Source organism: Beta vulgaris, chromosome 5 (assembly GCF_026745355.1).
Source record: "Beta vulgaris subsp. vulgaris cultivar EL10 chromosome 5, EL10.2, whole genome shotgun sequence".
NCBI classification, from domain to species: domain Eukaryota; kingdom Viridiplantae; phylum Streptophyta; class Magnoliopsida; order Caryophyllales; family Amaranthaceae; genus Beta; species Beta vulgaris.
This window is the reverse complement of record NC_079206.1, coordinates 23,809,929-23,827,643: the sequence shown is the minus strand read 5'-3', so window position 1 is coordinate 23,827,643 and position 17,715 is coordinate 23,809,929. Positions and strand designations below refer to the sequence as shown.

The 17,715-nt window shown below is 35.2% G+C and overlaps 1 protein-coding gene and 1 long non-coding RNA gene across 2 annotated transcripts; both read left to right on the top strand.

Annotated features, from left to right (window-relative positions):
• The first annotated feature begins 251 nt into the window (after positions 1-251).
• LOC125497323 (uncharacterized) lies at positions 252-8,620 on the top strand. Its single transcript, XR_007273955.2, has 4 exons — positions 252-366; positions 1,562-1,621; positions 5,665-5,723; positions 8,397-8,620. It is a non-coding gene; the product is annotated as an uncharacterized LOC125497323 (long non-coding RNA).
• A 6,542-nt stretch (positions 8,621-15,162) lies between these two features.
• Positions 15,163-16,820, top strand: LOC104893155 (E3 ubiquitin-protein ligase PUB23). Its single transcript, XM_010679239.4, has one exon. It carries the CDS (start codon positions 15,301-15,303, stop codon positions 16,522-16,524), a length of 1,224 nt encoding a protein of 407 aa, XP_010677541.1. The 5' UTR covers positions 15,163-15,300; the 3' UTR covers positions 16,525-16,820.
• The last annotated feature ends 895 nt before the right edge of the window (positions 16,821-17,715 follow it).

Genomic DNA, 17,715 nt, shown 5'->3' with positions numbered 1-17,715 from the left:
AGCGTCCTCATTACACGGGTAGCACGTGAATTTAGATATAATAACATTATAGAAATCCTAGTATCACTCCCGCGCCTAAAATTTCAGAGAAAATAATTAAATGATAATTTGTTTTCAAAAAAACCCCACTCTCACTCCCAAAGCAACTGCACGCGAAAATTGTGAGTGAAGCGCCTAAAATTTCAGAGAAAATCATTAAATGATAATTTGTTTTCAGAAAAACCCCACTCTCACTCCCAAACAACTGCACGCGAAAATTGTGAGTGAAACACTACTGTAGAAGCTCTAGGGTAGTTAACGAAAAACGAATCATCTTCTTCCCACCTTCGCTCATCAATTGCTCACCATAACCACCTTCTTCATCAGGTATGCGTCTCTTTTTTCTTTTTTTTTTCATTCCAATTCTTCGAATTTCTCAATTCCCTCATCAATTGCTCTTTTTTTTTTCATTCGAAGTATTGTAATTTCACTCGATCACAAATTGATTACTTTTTCATCCCAATTTCTCGTTTCTTTGCACCTAAGGGTGTAAAGAATTCTTTGTGCTCATTGATTTCGAAAGTAAAAAGGATTGAATGCAGGTAATTTTATAACTATGCTCAGTTAGGTGTTAGATCTACTAAAAGTTGAAATCCTGGCTTTTTTTGGGTTTCGCTATGCTCAGTTAGGTGTTGGATTCACTCAGATTATACTCTTGTTTGTGTTTTGTTTTGTTTCTGCTTTGTTTCTTGCCTTTTGAATCAGAATTTTGACTTGTTTGCTTTTATTATTATACTGATTATGCATAAAAAAAAAATTCTGGTTACTTGGGAGGATGAAAATGTCTGGATTAAAGTATACTAGAAGTAGTTATTTGTGATAGCTTGCATGAGGATTAGATTGATTTGGTGGCTTGGCATAAGTGCAATGAATGTACTGCACATGAAAGACAAGTGTTAGGCTGATTTCTTTCTTTTTCTGTCGGTAGCCATTGGAGAAATTCAATTGACATCTTCTCTGCTGTTGTCAAGAAGTTGAGTGATCACTACTCATTCGATATTTGGATGTAGTTCCTTGACACTATGATTGCATACTGCTAATCTATTGTATATTGTTGATGTCTCACCTTAAACTTGAAACCAAGTTGATGGTTTAGGCCGTAGAGATTCTGATTTATGATCAGTGTTGATCTAGGTCTTAAGACCTTTCATGGATGCTAATCTGACATTCCACAGTCAATATATGTCATGGCCTGAATTTTCTGATTTTTGTAACTTTATTTAGTACATGATATGCGAGATATAAGGCAACTTGATCTCTTCTGTCTAATGGATTCCCCTGTGGTTATATTGAAAAATGTGGTTTTCTTTAGTTTTGTTCTTTCAGATGTTGCTTATTATAAGTAGTTATTTCTTGGTGATGTAAATTCTAGATTTCTAAACTTTCCTAATTTTCTATACAAGGAGGTTTTGTTCTTGGATAATTGTAGTTACGCTATTTAAAACCATTCATAAGTCTTATACATAATATTTGTTTTTCTTTATAGAGATCTTTGCTAATTACAATAGTTGTCGTGAAGCAGATTGCAGGTGGCCAAAGGGGATTAATCTTCTTCCTTTTGTAGCACCTTTGGGTGGACTAGGTACTTTACCTAATTGTCTTGCATTTTCTTTAATTATTGTCATTGCTTCTTGTTATTAGGTAGTTTATTTTAAAAGTTGAGTAATATCATAATCATTCCGTACCATGAGAGTAATGATTTTGCAATTATTTCAAGATATATGTTCATGGATTTTTTTAGCTTTGTGGTTCTTATTTGTAATTGTATTTTTTTGTAGACATGGATTCTAGTTGGATAAATTTACAAAAAGGTCATCCTGCTTATTATGATGGTTGCATGAAATTTTTAGAACTTGCTAAAGAGACTCTTGTTGAAGGAAAAACACGATGTCCATGTAATAATTGCAAGTTAAATAAATGGTTTAAGCTAGAGAAAGTAGGAGGCCATATTTTATTGTACGGTTTTTACAAGAATTACACAAATTGGATTTTTCATTCTAACCATCAAGTGGATACCAACTTAGAGTTCCCTAGTGATCAAGCAAAAGTAGTTGGTCGAGATGATATTGATGGGTTACTAAAAGCAGCTTTTAGGATTGGTAGTCCACAACCCACTAACGAACCCCGTTATTAAGTGAGTTAGATTCCGATGACGAAGATCTAAATGAGATGCATGAAGAGGTAAATTTTCAATACGAAGTAGATGATGAATGTGCATCAACCAACACCAACGTAGAAGAGGCAAAGTATAAAAGACTAAAGGAAGCTTCTAACGAGAGTCTATGTACTACTTTTTCAAAGCTATCGTTTCTATTACACTTATTTCACCTTAAGTGTATGAACCACTGGTCTGTTGAATCATTTAATAAGTTGCTTGAACTTCTATTAGACGCATTTCCTCATATTATGGAGTTCCCGTCGTCTTATTAGAAAGCATGAAGATAATAAAAGATCTAGGATTAGGTTATGAGAAAATCCATGCATGTCCAAATGATTGTATGTTATATTGGGGGGAATACGCAGACAAAAGTGAGTGTCATATCTGCCACACATCAAGGTGGCAAAATCTGAAAGGCAAGGAGAGTGATGCAAATGAGAAAAGTAATGAAACATGTAAAAAGGGGGTGCCAGCTAAAGTAATGCGGTATTTTCCTCTCATCCCTAGACTAAAAAGGCTTTACATGTCATCTAATACCGCAAGAGATATGATATGGCATTTTGATCGGAAGGACGAAAAAATTATTAGTCACCCGTCAGATGGAGAGGCTTGGAAAAGATTTGATAAGAGATATGAAGATTTCGCTATAGATCCTCGTAGTGTTAGACTTGGTCTAGCAAGTGATGGTTTTAATCCATATCGTCTCATGAACACTAATTACAGTACATGGCCAGTTGTTCTGATTCCATATAATTTGCCTCCTTGGCTTTGTATGAAGTCATCTTCATTTATTTTGTCCTTGATTATTCCTGGAAAATATGGCCCTGGTATTGATATTGATGTGTACTTGCAACCTTTAATCCATGAGTTAAAATTGTTGTGGGAAGGTGTAGATGCTTTTGATGTTTATAGCGGAAAAAAGTTTAAATTACGAGCAGCATTACACTCCACTATAAATGACTTTCCGGCATATGCTATGTTGTCGGGTTGGAGTACAAAAGGTTATAAAGCTTGCCCTTCTTGCGCCAATTTTACCGAATCATATAAGTTTGGTGGTAAAATTGTCTACCCCGGATCTCGTAAATGGTTGCCGATTGATCATCCTTTTCGTTTTCAAGCTAATTTATTTGATGGGAAAAAGGAATAGGTCTTGCTTCTGTTCCTGCTAGTGGGACAGAAATTTTGAAGCAACTAGAAGAAGTTAATTATGTTTACGGGAAATCAAAAACAATTTCTAAAAAAAGAAGGAGACAAGAAGTTGGGACATCTAATAATGAAATTGAGGATGATGAAGGTGAAAATGAAGATGAAAAGGTTCTTTGGAAAAAGAAAAGTATATTTTTTGACTTGGAATATTGGGAACATAATCTTCTGAGCATATATTTAGATGTTATGCACATTGAAAAGAATGTGTGTGACAATTTATTAGGAACTCTTTTAGACACAGAAAAGAGTAGAGATGATAAGAAAGCTAGGAGGCTCTTAAAGAACGAAACATAAAATCTCATCTTTGGCTTCAATCTCATCCTAATCGTGTTAAAGAGTATATGCCTCCAGCTGCCTACAATATGTGTAAAGAAGAGAAAGAACGGTTTTTGAAAGTCTTGAAAAAGCTTAGAGTTCCTGATGGTTATGGATCAAATTTGCAAAGATGTGTGAATATGAAGGAGCGCAGACTTATTAATATGAAAAGTCATGACAATCATATCCTCATGCAAGACCTCCTCCGGTTGCTTTAAGAGCGTCAAATTGCCACAAAAGTTACTGATTCTACTTGGAGTTGTTCGACTTTTTCAAGAAGATATGTTCAACTGCCATTGATAAAGGAGAGTTAGATACCATTCAGTCAAATCTTGTGTTGACCCTTTGTAAGATGGAGAAAGAGTTTCTACCAACATTTTTCACAATTATGGTTCATCTACTAATTCATTTAGTGATGAGGTTAAACTTGGCGGACCCGTTCATTACAGATGGATGTATTCTATTGAAAGGTTAATATATCAAATTTCAATTACTCTTCTAAATTTTCTTTATCATTTTGTAATAAGAAACCACCATCAGCTTATTTTCTAATTTTTCCAATCACAACTTCATTATTTTCGAAGGTACTTGGCCTTTTTGAAATCTCATGTTAGCAATAAAGCACAACCGGAAGGGTCCATAGCTGAAGGGTTCCTTTTATGGGAGACAATTACGTTTTGCTCGAGATATTTAGAAAGTGTTGAGACCATGTTCACTAGACCAAAAAGGATGATGATGGTGTTCCGCACATTAATAACTATCTATACAACTCATGTGGTCGTGTCGTTGGAAAGAGAGAAAATGTCCGTCTTGATGACAAAAGTTTAAAGCAAGCACATCGCTATGTTTTACTTCATTCGGATGAGATGAAACCAGTATTTGAGTAAGTATCATTATGGATTGTTTAGTGAATATATCTATAATCAAAACGTTAACAAATACTTTTTTTTTCTCTTAAGTGATTTCTTACAACTAAAGCGACAAGAGCATGGAGTCGCAGCCAATGAATATCTCGAAAATCAGTGGAGGCTTAAGGAATTCTCCGATTGGTTGCAGAACCAGGTTATATGCTTCAAAATTTGAAGTTGCCTTAATTGTTTTATATATCAATCTAAGTTTAACTTAACCATCTATTTGGAATCATAGGTCCATAACCTAGATGATACACTCAAGAAGGAAAGTTGAGAAAAACATTAGCCGGTGGTTTAAGCAACCGCGGTAAAAGGATAAAAAGCTTCATTATTAATGGTTATAAGTTTGATACTGTGGATCGTGAACGGTTTCGGAAGACACAAAATTCGGAGTGATGGTTGAAGCCGATGGCCAAGTGTATTATGGAAAACTCAAAGACATATTTGAACTTGATTATTATGGTTCTTTCAAAGTTGTAATTTTTCGTTGTGACTGGGTTGATATACGTAGGGGTTGTAAAACATATCCAAGTGGCAGAGTAACTGTCAACTTCTCGAAGTTGATGCACACTGGTCGAAATTTGCCAGATGATCCATTTGTTTTCTCTTCTCAAGCAAAACAAGTTTTTTATGTTGAGGATGAGATACAAAAAGGATGGCTTCATGTAATTAAGACTAAGCCTAGGGACTTGTTTGATATACCCGACGATGATGAGATTCTAGAATAGTAGGGTTTTGGGTTCTTATAATTACTTGTTCATTTATATATTTTATTCTTTTATGTTGGATTCGTGTCCTTAACTGTTTTACTGAAATTTCAGTCATTAATAATATTGTAATTGCTATTTCCCCATTTCCTTGCTCGTATAACTCTTTCTTGGACCCTATATCCATCATGCATTTTAAAGTATATGATTAATAATTAATATGCCATCTTTTCATGTCATTCTAATAAGTAAGAGGACTTATTTGCTAAGATTATGGCTGTAGTGAATGTGCTCACGTTTTGTTGTGGATATTTTGTGATTTTTGCAGAGTCTGTGAGAGCACGCCTTCTGTCTTGATTGCGCTAGGAGTGATTCAATCTGTTGTCTGTAAGTGCTCATATCATTTGAAATGATAGTTGGATTGGTTTATTAATTTGTCTGCTAAAGATTATTGTTTGTAGTGATTTTTCTTTTTACTAAAAGCAAGTTATTGTTGTGGAAATTATTGTTGTTTTTATGATAATGCTTGATCTACTGATTTTCTGATGTGGGGTTGTCTGGGTTTTGCTCTAAATTGCTGCATTTTGTTCTCATTGCTTTAAGGCCTGAATTTTTTCTGCTTTATCGTTGATTTTTCTGCTGTAATTTGTCAATATTATCTGCTACATTAGTGAGGAGAGTTGGATTTTGATAAATAATTTGTAGCTAGTGCAAGATCTCTTCCATGCAAAGCTGCTCCTGATAAAGAAAGTTCGCCCAATGGATAGGTTTTATCAGACTTTAGGATAGAGTATCTATCAATGGTAGACCTATAAGGATTTGTATAAAGTAGCTTCTTGATCCTGATGAAGATATCAAATGACTGGTTGAGGAAAGAGAACGTGTCAAATACGTGGCGGATTTGAGGCATTTGGGTCAATGTGAAAGAGTATTCCTCTGGTTTTATTAGTGGCTAATCATGCTCTGGAACTTTCCTTTTTTTTTGTGAAAAGTTGCATCTACAATTATTTGCTTTACTCTTGTAATTTACTTTTGAGTGTTGCAGATCAGTCTATCATCCGTCTTATAAGAAATGTCCTGCAAGTTCTGTACAAGCACAAGATTATAGTGTTTGGTGGATTTTATGACACTCTTAGAGAAGTAAGGTTGTGTTTCAATCTTTTGTCATAAGCTATTATTTTCCTTAATGTTTTCTAAATGGTCTGTCTATCTAGATGATCTGTCTATCTAATCAGTCTATTTGTCAATATTATTTGAGTAATATATGTAAGCCTGATGATGATTTGGCTGTTGCCGGCTATGATGATGATGATGACTATGATTTTATGTGAGCTCAAAGATATCCATAATTTCCAACACTGGAAATTTGATCGTTTAATATGATGAGAAATCAAGTGTTCATTTCCTCTATGTGCAATCTATTAAATATATGGTTTGAGTACAAGAGGAAGAGTTATTCTTTAGGATAGAATCACATTGCTCAGTTCAACTTATTTGGTGCCAATTTCACTACAGTCGGAAGTGATTTTTTTTTTTTTTGTATGCTTGCATTATTTATCACAGAGCCCGAACTTTGAGATTTATGGACAGTAGAAACCAATATAGCACTGGATCTGAAAAGTGACTGCTACTTGTTTTTTACATTATGGGTTTTAGTTGAGGATACTGCATTCCAGATTGAAAGTACATAATAATGACATTTGGAGGGAAATATGTAATAACTTTCAAGCTCTACATGCCTAAATATTAAACTATTTCCTAAATGTTTTTGGTTTCTCTCTTTTCACTGTTGTCAGATTTTATTCTCTTTAACCACTTCTATTTTTATGTGCCTTGCCCTATATTGTAGGAGATGACTTTCGAGGAAAGAGAACGAGGGATATACATGCCTCAAATACTAAACCTAATTCTTCTTCGGAGTCACCAACCTCAAACACCTCACCTTTGGCCGAAAATGCATCACAACCAACCAAAAAACAACATCTCCAATCACAACCACTTCAAGTTCCTCCTTATGTCAGATTTGGACCATTTAGTCCACCGAGTACCATTACATCTAAGGTTCAACCTCCATGTTTGAACACAACAAAAAGTACACCACCACTATCAGGAGCTACATGGAAAAATCCACCTACTATTGCACCGAAACCACTCACTGCACCAAAACCACTCAATAACCCTTCTTCTTCTACTGGTCATACGTCACGTAGTAGTCCGCTTTCTACTCATATCTCCCCTACTATTCCATCTCACAAAGACCGATCTTCTACTGCACCAAAACCACTCAATAACCCTTCTCTTTCTACTGGTCATACGTCACATAGTAGCTGCCTTCTACTCATATCTCCCTACTATTCCATCTCACAAAGACCGATCTTCTCTGCACCAAAACCACTCATTAACCCTTCTACTTCCCTGTCATAAGTCACATAGTATTCCTCCTTCTACTCATATCTCTCCTACTATTCCATCTCACAACGACCCATCTTCTGCTGCATCAAAACCACTCATTAACCCTTCTACTTCCACAGCTCATAAGTCACATAGAATTCCTCCTTCTACTCATGTCTCCCCTACTATTCCATCTCAAGAAGGACCATCTTCTACTACACCAAAACCACTCAAAAACCCTTCTACTTCCGCAGGTCATAAGTCACATAATATTCCTCCTTCCACTCATATCTCCCCTACTATTCCATCTCAAAAAGGACCATCTTTTACTACACCAAAACCACTCAAAAACCCTCCTGCTAGCTCTGGTCCTATCCCACCTTCTGATCATATTGATACATCAACAAGAAATTGTCAGACTCATCAAACAAACCAAAAAGGCGGTGAAGAACCATTACATAAGTCAAAAACCTCGAAATCCCAACGGTCAAGGTCTTATCCATATTGGACTTTAGATGTAGAATTTGATGACAAGGAGGAGGTTATGACGCAGGGTAAATCATTCTGTTTTTATTCTTCATTAAGGATCTGGTTTATCATTTGATATAAAGGTGAACTATTAAGTACTTTAATATGTAATATAATTGTTTGTTGTTTCTTTCTATGCAGATGCTCAGGGTAACATAGCACTGGTTAGTGGTCCTATTCCGATAATGGACGTGTGGAGTAACAACGGTGTCAGATATTGCGTTGAATTCAATGAGTTTTGCCAACCAATTAGGAAAGGTGGAAGTATGTTGGTTAGATTCATTGGACCATTGCAAAGGTTGAGACATATTGTCCGGTTGGAGAATCAAATTGGCATTCTGTCGACACGAATCTCAAAACTAAGATGGTAGATGAGATCAAAGTAAGTAAGTTTCACTCATTAACATCATAGCTCTAATGTTGGCAGAGTAAGAATCTCCAATGATGCTATACTAGACTGCTGTTGTGATTGACCTTAGAACAACTTGGACAAAAAAGATGTATGGAAATATGCATGATGTGAAAGAGTGTTGATGATTAAGTAAATTCATTTTATTGTTTGAGGATATGACAGGATTTACAAGATCTGACATGTATTAGTTAAACAGAAAACATTGATAAGTAAAAGGTTGGCTTTTTTTCTTGATCTGTGAAAACGTTCTAAATCTCAGGGTTTTCTTTTCCTTTTCTCTCCTCTCCCTTTCTTGATTCCATTCCCTTTACCCCGTTGCAACCAAACGCCCCCTTAGAGTCCATATAAGCATAACACTGCTGCAAAGAGCAGAGACAGCAGAGTACATGATACAGAACATGTTAAGGTAGACATTAATTATCAGCAATAGAATACCAAAGTCAGCTAATGAAGAAATGGATCGTAATTTTAAGGCTTATATATATATATATATAATTATATATATATATATATATATATTATATATATATATATTATATATATATATATAATGCATTTCAAAACAAACACTTGAGAAATGTCTTTCAAGTAATCAATTCTCTTTGTGTGTGTGTGTTGGGGGGGAGGGGGAGGGGGTGACCATAAGTGCATCAGATAATATACATGAAGTCGAAGATGATTTTTTAGAACTCTCTCCATCCTATCAGTAGGGTAAATGTAGATGGGCAAGTAGATGTGGTAGGTCTTATACCAAAACATGAGAGGATGACAATGTAAGTAGAACTAAAAATTGTAAGTGAGTAGAAACTAGAAAGTCAAGAAAAGGTAAAGGAAATTAGAGAGATGAAAAGAAAACAAAGCTAATGTGACAGAGAGAACTCAAGAAGGTATGCAATCGAGAAGTGTGAAACACAGTTCAGGACATCCATTAAGGGAAGTGTGAAAAACATTAAGGGATGGAGCAAGCATGATTACAGCTAACATTTTGCACAAGTAAATATGACTTCCACCGGACCAAGTAAACTATTTCATAAAATGTCCATTTCCGTGTGCTGCCATGTAATGTTGTAGGCTAAACTAACAAACCCATAACACATCAAATCATCCATAGATCTAGAGCAAGAAATAAGAGATGTGTAGTAATTAGTCGGCAGCATCAAATAATTGTTTGAATCTGCTTATGATTATGCTGATAGAGTCCAAGTGTTACTCCTAATGAGCTGATGAAGGAAATTGCATGCTTATTCTGCTAATTATTAACCCAGAAATCAGTAAGGGACATATTCCCTTCAAGAGCTCTAACAATCTGTTTATATTCCAAGTTCAACGACGAAATCAGATCATATATAAGACTAAATTGAGAGATATGAAAAGGGCCATTTGATGCCCATGTAACACAAAAACTACCTCATACCAGTGTTTGACATTGTGTTAGTGTAATTTGAACAAGCAATGTGATGTAGTATTATGACCTTAACATATTGTTCTTGTTAATTTTCAGTAAAGATTGATGTTATTGTCATAATCTCTAAACTAATGATGTTCAAGTTGATGCTATGAATGTGATAATTCATTTGATGTATAAGATTCTTTGTGAAACAAATTAACTTTGACATGAAGAGAACAAAATTGACTATTAAACCATAATCTAGATGAAGCTTATGAAATGATATTGACAGGTATGAACTAAATGATATAATATTGGTTTTAGTTTTGGCTATATTCTTATGAAACCTTTAAAAAGTACATAGGATAGGCATACAACTAATATGTTTGATGTGGCTGTTGATCAATTGTAGCTATCTCTAATATGTTTGTTGTGAATAACTTTTGACAAAGCGAATATATGGCTTGTTTCTTTGATCAAACTAAGGCACGGTTTGTGATACCCGACGGTCCTGAATACGTCAAACAAATACTCAAACATGCTAATAGAAGTTGGAGGCAGTTTAAACACTCTCTTAAATCAAATCACTATAAACCAGAGGAGAAGACACTCGATGAGATGTGCAATATGGATCCACCACACGGAATTACTAGTAATCAGTGGATAAAGTTGGTTAAGCGTTGGGATTCGCAAGAAGGGAAAGTAAGTAACATACTTACAATTAAACTTTATTTACTCTTTGCTTATTTTATTTCATGAAAACATCAACTTTTTTTCCATAATAAATCTACATGAAAATGAGTGCAGAAACTGTCAGAGTTGGGGAAAGGAGCACGAGCCTCCCTAAATCAACTTCACAGATGTGGTTCGAAGAGCTTTGCGAACAAGCAAGCTGATTATGTATGAATCGTGAATATAATAGGTTTTTATATATTTCATATTTAGGATGAATTAGGCCTTTCACTTATATTTTGCTTGAATAATATGAATGTTTCGGCTTCTTTATGGAAAAATATGAATGTTTGACATCTTATCTTGCTGATTTTTTTTTAAATTTTTTTATATTAATAAAAATAATAGGAAGATGAGCATGGAGAAAAAATGAGCTTGTTAGCTCTTTGGAAAAAAACTCATATGGGCAAGGATGGAGGCTATCTACCCGAGACAGTAACAGCAGATTTTGTGGTATAAGTACATATTAGAATGACTTTTTAAGCTTGCTTCCTTTGAATGTAAAATAATACTTATTTAATTTTATATGTTATTATATGTGTAGGATGATGCATATGCCAAGTTGGAATCATTGAAACAAGCATACCCTTCTAAGTCTGACTTAGAACTCGAAGATGAAGCCTTTGAGCACACCATGTACGGTGGAGTGATTCCAGAACGTTCCGTAGGCTATGGACTTAAAGTTCAAAAGGGCGACATTTACGGTGTGCATGGTGTTCTGAATAAGCAAAAGGTTCGAAAGAGGACTGTGGTTGTGGAGAAGGATAAAGAAGAATTTTCCGTTCTTAAGAAGGAAAATAGCTTGCTGAAAGCCCAAGTTCAAGAGAACAACTCTCTACTCAAAACGCTAGTTGGACAATTTTCTCGACTAGTAGGTAAAGTTCGTAACGGAGAGGCTTCAATGCACCTTTTAGATTGTGCACAAGCAGTCTTGGAAGTGACAAACCAAAAGGTATGCTCATATATGCTCCTATTGTTGCTGTTGTGATGCTTCTAGAATTATCAGCCTACAGTCCACTGAACAAGCTAACTCACCTAACAACCTCAGTTAAACTACCTTGTACTTTCTAGTAGCTCGCTTTTCCATTGAACTGTAATAAATAGGAAGGATAGAGAGAGAAAGGAATTCAGATATATGTATGAGCATGCCTTTTGTAATTAGAGACACTTGTCTGCCAATCAATTAAACCAGCTTATACTTTCTGACCTCCTGTTCTAACTGCGGGCTTTATTTCTTCTGCCAATCAGAATTCCTCCTCATCTCTTACATTAAACAATCTGATCCAGTCTCTAGCAGATCTTTCTTGGGATACTTTTGCATGTGTATGGCTACTGGACTGTTGTTTTCTGAAGCACTTTGTCAAGAAGTGAGGATTAGAAGCTTCCACTGATTTTAGTATGTGTTGGCTTCATTTCTTGTGTCTAGAGAACTCGTGGTCAAGTATGAAAGGAGCCAATTAGATTATTTCCTATGTCAATCTTTTTTATCTTTACTTGAATGGATGCCATAACTCCATGGTTGGCCAGTACACTTATATAAAGTTATACTTTCGAAGTAAAATTATGCTCCACTACTCTGGTTGTGTTGCCTTTACTTGATTATGTGGTCTGTAGGTGATAAAAACGGAAATAACATAACAATGTGGTTAAAAGTCAAGTTAGCATCAATGGATTAGAATATTTGATCTATTTGTAACATAGAGTCAGAGACACTATAGAACTACTAGGCGGTTGTTTTTAAAAAAATATAATGAACCTAGTTCATATTAGATTTCGTGTGAACTTAATGTTAGTATGTGTGATTATATATAAGTGAAACCGGTGATTATTTGGTAATGTTAGCAACTAGCTATAATGTTGATAACCAATGTTTCTTGTGAATGTAGTATGGTCCCTGCACTAATGAAAAGTTAGAAGCTTCCACTGTATGCGTTGGCTTCATTTCTTGTTTTGGCCTTTTTTACCTGTAGATGATGTCATAGCTAGTTGTTGTTCCACATATGCGTTGACTTCATTTCTTAGTTCTCACTACCACTCTCAGTTTCTTGAAGAAGAAAAAATATAATGTGGGTTGTTAATGTTGAATTATTAGTTCATAGTGGTACTGTTTCAAACTTTCAATGAATCATAGTTAAGGAAGAAAATAGAATGTGGGTTGTTTTGTCAGTCAGGGTAAATTATTTTATGCTCGTGTTACCTATTTTTTGGGATATATTACATGTGCTAATTAATATTTTGGTCTTATTTTTCATTTTGAAGGTACTCGAAAATAATAATAAAAGTCCAACAGATCAAGAACAAGAGGACACTACTTGAGGCTTCAAATTGGCTACCATCATTATTTTGCTAGATCTTAGTATTAATTAGTTGGTTTTGTAAGGCTACAATTACATTTTTAGTGTGTTTTAATTTTGTGGTATTTTTAGTAAAATATTAGTTATGAAGTATTATTGATGAACGTGTGTAGGAATTTTAATTGTACGAACTACGATACGTTTATGATTTATGATCACATATACATTGTTCGAAGTATTTTTATGTAATCTTCAAGTTCCATTGTTGACTTTATATTCTAAGTTATAATATATTATATTATTATTACTGTATTATTATATATAATTATTTGTTAATTAATTAATTATGAAAAACGTATCAAAAGAGTCCATAGAAAATCTAGACGCTTTTCCTTGTCAAAAACTTATGACAAATGTAAGAATAATTTTCCAGCCAAATTTCTCTCAACACTAAAAAGCGTCGTGACTAATTGTAGTCGACAAAAAGCGTCTCAAATTAGGACACTTTAAAGCGTTTATAAATTAATTGATGGCACCTCCACTAACCAATGTGGCGACGCGTATATAGGTAAGGGGGACGCTTTTTGGTGACGCGAATTGCCGACTGATTCTGCTCGACGCTTTTTGGCAGCGTCGAGAGCAAATTTCGCGACGCTTTTAAGCGTCGCCAATTGGGCCAAAAAGCGTCGCGATAACACTCCTTTTGTAGTAGTAATACAATTTAATAATAGACTTAGGTACAATTTCAATTGAATAATAAAAAATATAAATTTATACTACGTCCATATTTTTTTAGTTGCAATATTCATTTTTGTGGCACTATTCATCAACCAATTTTGTCAAACTATCTCGAATCATTATATAAGAAAAAACATAGTCAATTGGGGTCTTGTTTAATTCGTCTCAATGCAAGGAATCCAAATATCAAATTTATATAATTTTTACTTACACCCAATAAGAGATATTAACATTCAAAGAAGCATTTCGACAAATGTGAAAAAGCAAATGATGCAACTAAAAAAATACATAGGTAGTATATCGCAATAACAAATCTAGAAATTAGAGTATAATGACAAATACATTCTCCATTATTATTTCTTTTTAAACAATGGGTTTGGGCATGATTTTTAAGGGTGAAGGCGGGACATTGCGAGGTGGGTAGATGACCAAAATGGGCAGTTTAGCATGAGGTATCCCTTTCTTGAATTAGAGTAGAAGATAAGTAAATCCTATAAAATTTTCAGAGACAATTTGAGTAATTAATGATGGTTTTATTAAACATAAAATAAAGGCAATATTGTCAACTGTAGTTGCTTTTTTTTACCAAAAAGTGAAGTGAACTAGAATACATGAAACTAACCAAAGTGCTAATTATTGCATAGAAAAAGAACGGAAGAAGTATGTAAATACAATAGTGTTGAAAAATTTTATTTCACATCAATACGCAATGAACAATGTTAACAAAAAAAACATTGCAAAAAAATTAAAATAAACAACCTAGGTAACATACGGACTTCAAAACTATTCTCTATATATATTTCCGAACGTAAGTAGATAAACAATATCAATTGAGGACGAGGTGGTAAAGTCATAACCAAACATAACTTCCCATTTTAATTTTGCTTAAAAAGTTAATATTAACATCAGTTCGTTCTCAAAGACCCGATCCCCCCAAAAAAAGGAAACCGGCGCCTGAGATTTTAGACCATGAACCATTTTTGTCTTTATCCAATTTTCCATGAAATAACCCCATCTAAGAAAAGCAATATACCTTGTGCGCAATTTCTACTTCCAATTTCCAACTAGCAAGTGGTTAGAATAAAACAGCAAAATACAGCTAAACTATTGTTGAAATCACGTTGATTCTTTTTTTTAAACAATGAAAAAGGTATCTCAGTAGCACACTAAGTCATCTCCAATATTCTTGAGCCTTTCAATTATTTTGAATAGTCAATCCCCTTCATTTACATTTTTGCTTGTTTTTTCCGTGTTTATTTTGACTTTGTAATCCCACCCACCTTTGAATAATCTTTCTCTTTTCTCCCCTACACACACATATATATATAAGACTGCCCAAACCATCAACACTAACCAACTCTTCTATTAATCCTAACACATTCAATCAACTTCTATTTTCTATCTCCTCAAACACATCAAATTTAAACATACAGCATATATATAGCTCCAAAAATCTTAAAAAAGTCAACCCAATTACAAAAAATGGATCAACATGAAGAAATCGATGTGCCACCATTTTTCTTGTGCCCAATATCCTTAGATATCATGAAGGATCCGGTAACTATATCTACTGGAATAACTTATGATCGTGAAAACATAGAAAAATGGGTTTTCACCAACAACAACACTACTTGCCCAACAACCAAACAAGCCCTTATTTTTGACACCGTCGACAGTTTTCTCACACCTAACCACACTCTTAGACGACTCATTCAATCATGGTGCACTCTCAACGCTTCCTACGGCATTGAACGCTTCCCTACGCCGAAACCGCCTGCGACAAAAGCACAGATTCTAAAGCTCATTGATGAAGCCTCCAACTCGTCCCCTCTTCGCCTCGTCAAATGCCTTGACAAGATAAAGTCTATCGCCTTCCAAAGCAGCGCTAACAAGCGTTGCTTAGAGACTACCCCCGGAGTTGCCGAGTTCTTGGCTCGTCTCGTTACTGTAGGCGAAAGTAATGTAAGCGATGAAGCGTTGCGAATTGTCGCTCATCTTCAGATATCCAATGAGATGATATTGAAGAAGCTGCTGAAGGAGAAGGAAAGCGCCTTGGTTGATTCTTTGGTAAGAATCATGCAAAAGAGTAGTTACGAATCACGGGCGTATGCTATAGAATTGATGAAAAAATTGGTACAAGTAGCCGAGCCAACGCAAGCTGTTACTCTAAAACGCGAGCATTTTGTAGAAGTAGTCCAACTAATTAACGACAATGTCTCTCCGAAGGCTACTAGGGCCGCACTTAAACTGCTCGCCCTAGCGTGCCCCTGGGGGAGGAACAAGGTCAGAATTGTCGAAGCTGGGGCTGTACCAATGATGGTCAACCTCTTGCTCGAGTCTAATGATAAGAGGATGTGCGAGATGGTGCTTGCTGTGTTGGACCACCTATGTGGTTGTGCTGAGGGGAGGGCCGAGCTGCTAGGCCATGGCGCGGGCTTGGCTGTGGTTTCGAAGAAGATCCTACGAGTGTCTCACTTTGCCTCGGAGAGGGGCATAAGGATTTTGTTCGCTATCTCAAAGTATTCGGGGAGCCCTAGTGTTGTGCAGGAGATGCTACAGCTTGGGGTGGTAATTAAGTTGTGCTTGGTTTTGCAAGTGGATTGTGAGGCTAAGACTAAGGAAAGGGCTAGAGAGATTTTGAAGTTGCATGCTAGAGCTTGGAAGAACTCTCCTTGTGCTCCTGCTCATGTCTTTGGTTCTTTTTAGTTAGATCAAGTAGTGTTCCATTAGAGTATAGAGAATTCTTTAATTTAGTAAAGTGTACATAAAAGTTAGCATTCAACATTGAGACAATTTGTTCTTAAGACAATGGACAGCGGATCCCAGGCCACTCTAAGCTACATTTGAATTTTATTTGGTAAATTAGTATACGTATCTATTGAATTCTTCAAGAACTTTTAATTAACAATTAGCTAGAATTCTTTCTCTCACATTCTTTGTATTTGTACAAATTATTTTCCTCCAGGAAATCTCATTGTTTAGTATTGGGTCAAATTATCATATATTTTTCACTTCATTTAGTTTCAAGTTCGAACCAACATTACAATGCAATTTAGATATCCAAGTGTTCCTATTTGTTCAATTAAGGAAAATTTCAACAGTATATCGTGATATCTTGATTGAGAAAATGATTGGTAGAATCAAGATCTGGAGCTCTACTTTTCTTACATGGCAAGAGTGCAACTCATTAGTACTGTGTTAATGAATATACACCAATATTGGGCTTAGGTTCATATTTGACCTAAGAAGGTATCGTATGAGATCATGAAATAGATCCTTTCTTTGGAATGGTGAGATTTATTCTCAAAAGTCTAGGCTAGTTGCTTGGAACAATCTATATTGTGATAAGAAACTTGGTGGTTTTGAGTTCAGAAATATTTTATTGTGGAATGTGGCGGAATGGTGAGATTTGTTCTCAAAAGTCTAGGCTAGTTGCTTGGAACAATCTATGTTGTGATAAGAAACTTGGTGGTTTTGAGTTCAGAAATGTTTTATTGTGGAATGTGGCTAATTTAGGTAGTTATGTGTGGGCTATTGCTAATAACAAGGATAATGCCTGGATTAGATGCATGATGCTGTTTATATCAAAGGATGCAGACTGGTGGCATTATACTCCAAACAAGGGAGTACGTTGGTATTAGAAGAAAGTGTGTGACACAAAAGAGAAGCTAAAATCAGTGTTATCCTTGAATGATTTGAGAACTATGTCTACTTACTCAGTTAAGCAAGTGTATAACAAATTAGTTCAGCAAGAACCTCGGGTTAATTGGAGCAAAGCCTGTCGAAATAGGCTGAATTTACCCAAACACATATTTTTATTCTGGCTTGCTCTACAACGGCAGCTTCAAACAATTGAAAAGTTACATCGAATTGGGATTTGTGCTTCACATAATTGTT

Excerpts from the sequence above, each read along its gene's own strand:
- LOC104893155 (XM_010679239.4), top strand. The coding sequence starts at position 15,301 with ATGGATCAACATGAAGAAATCGATGTGCCACCATTTTTCTTGTGCCCA.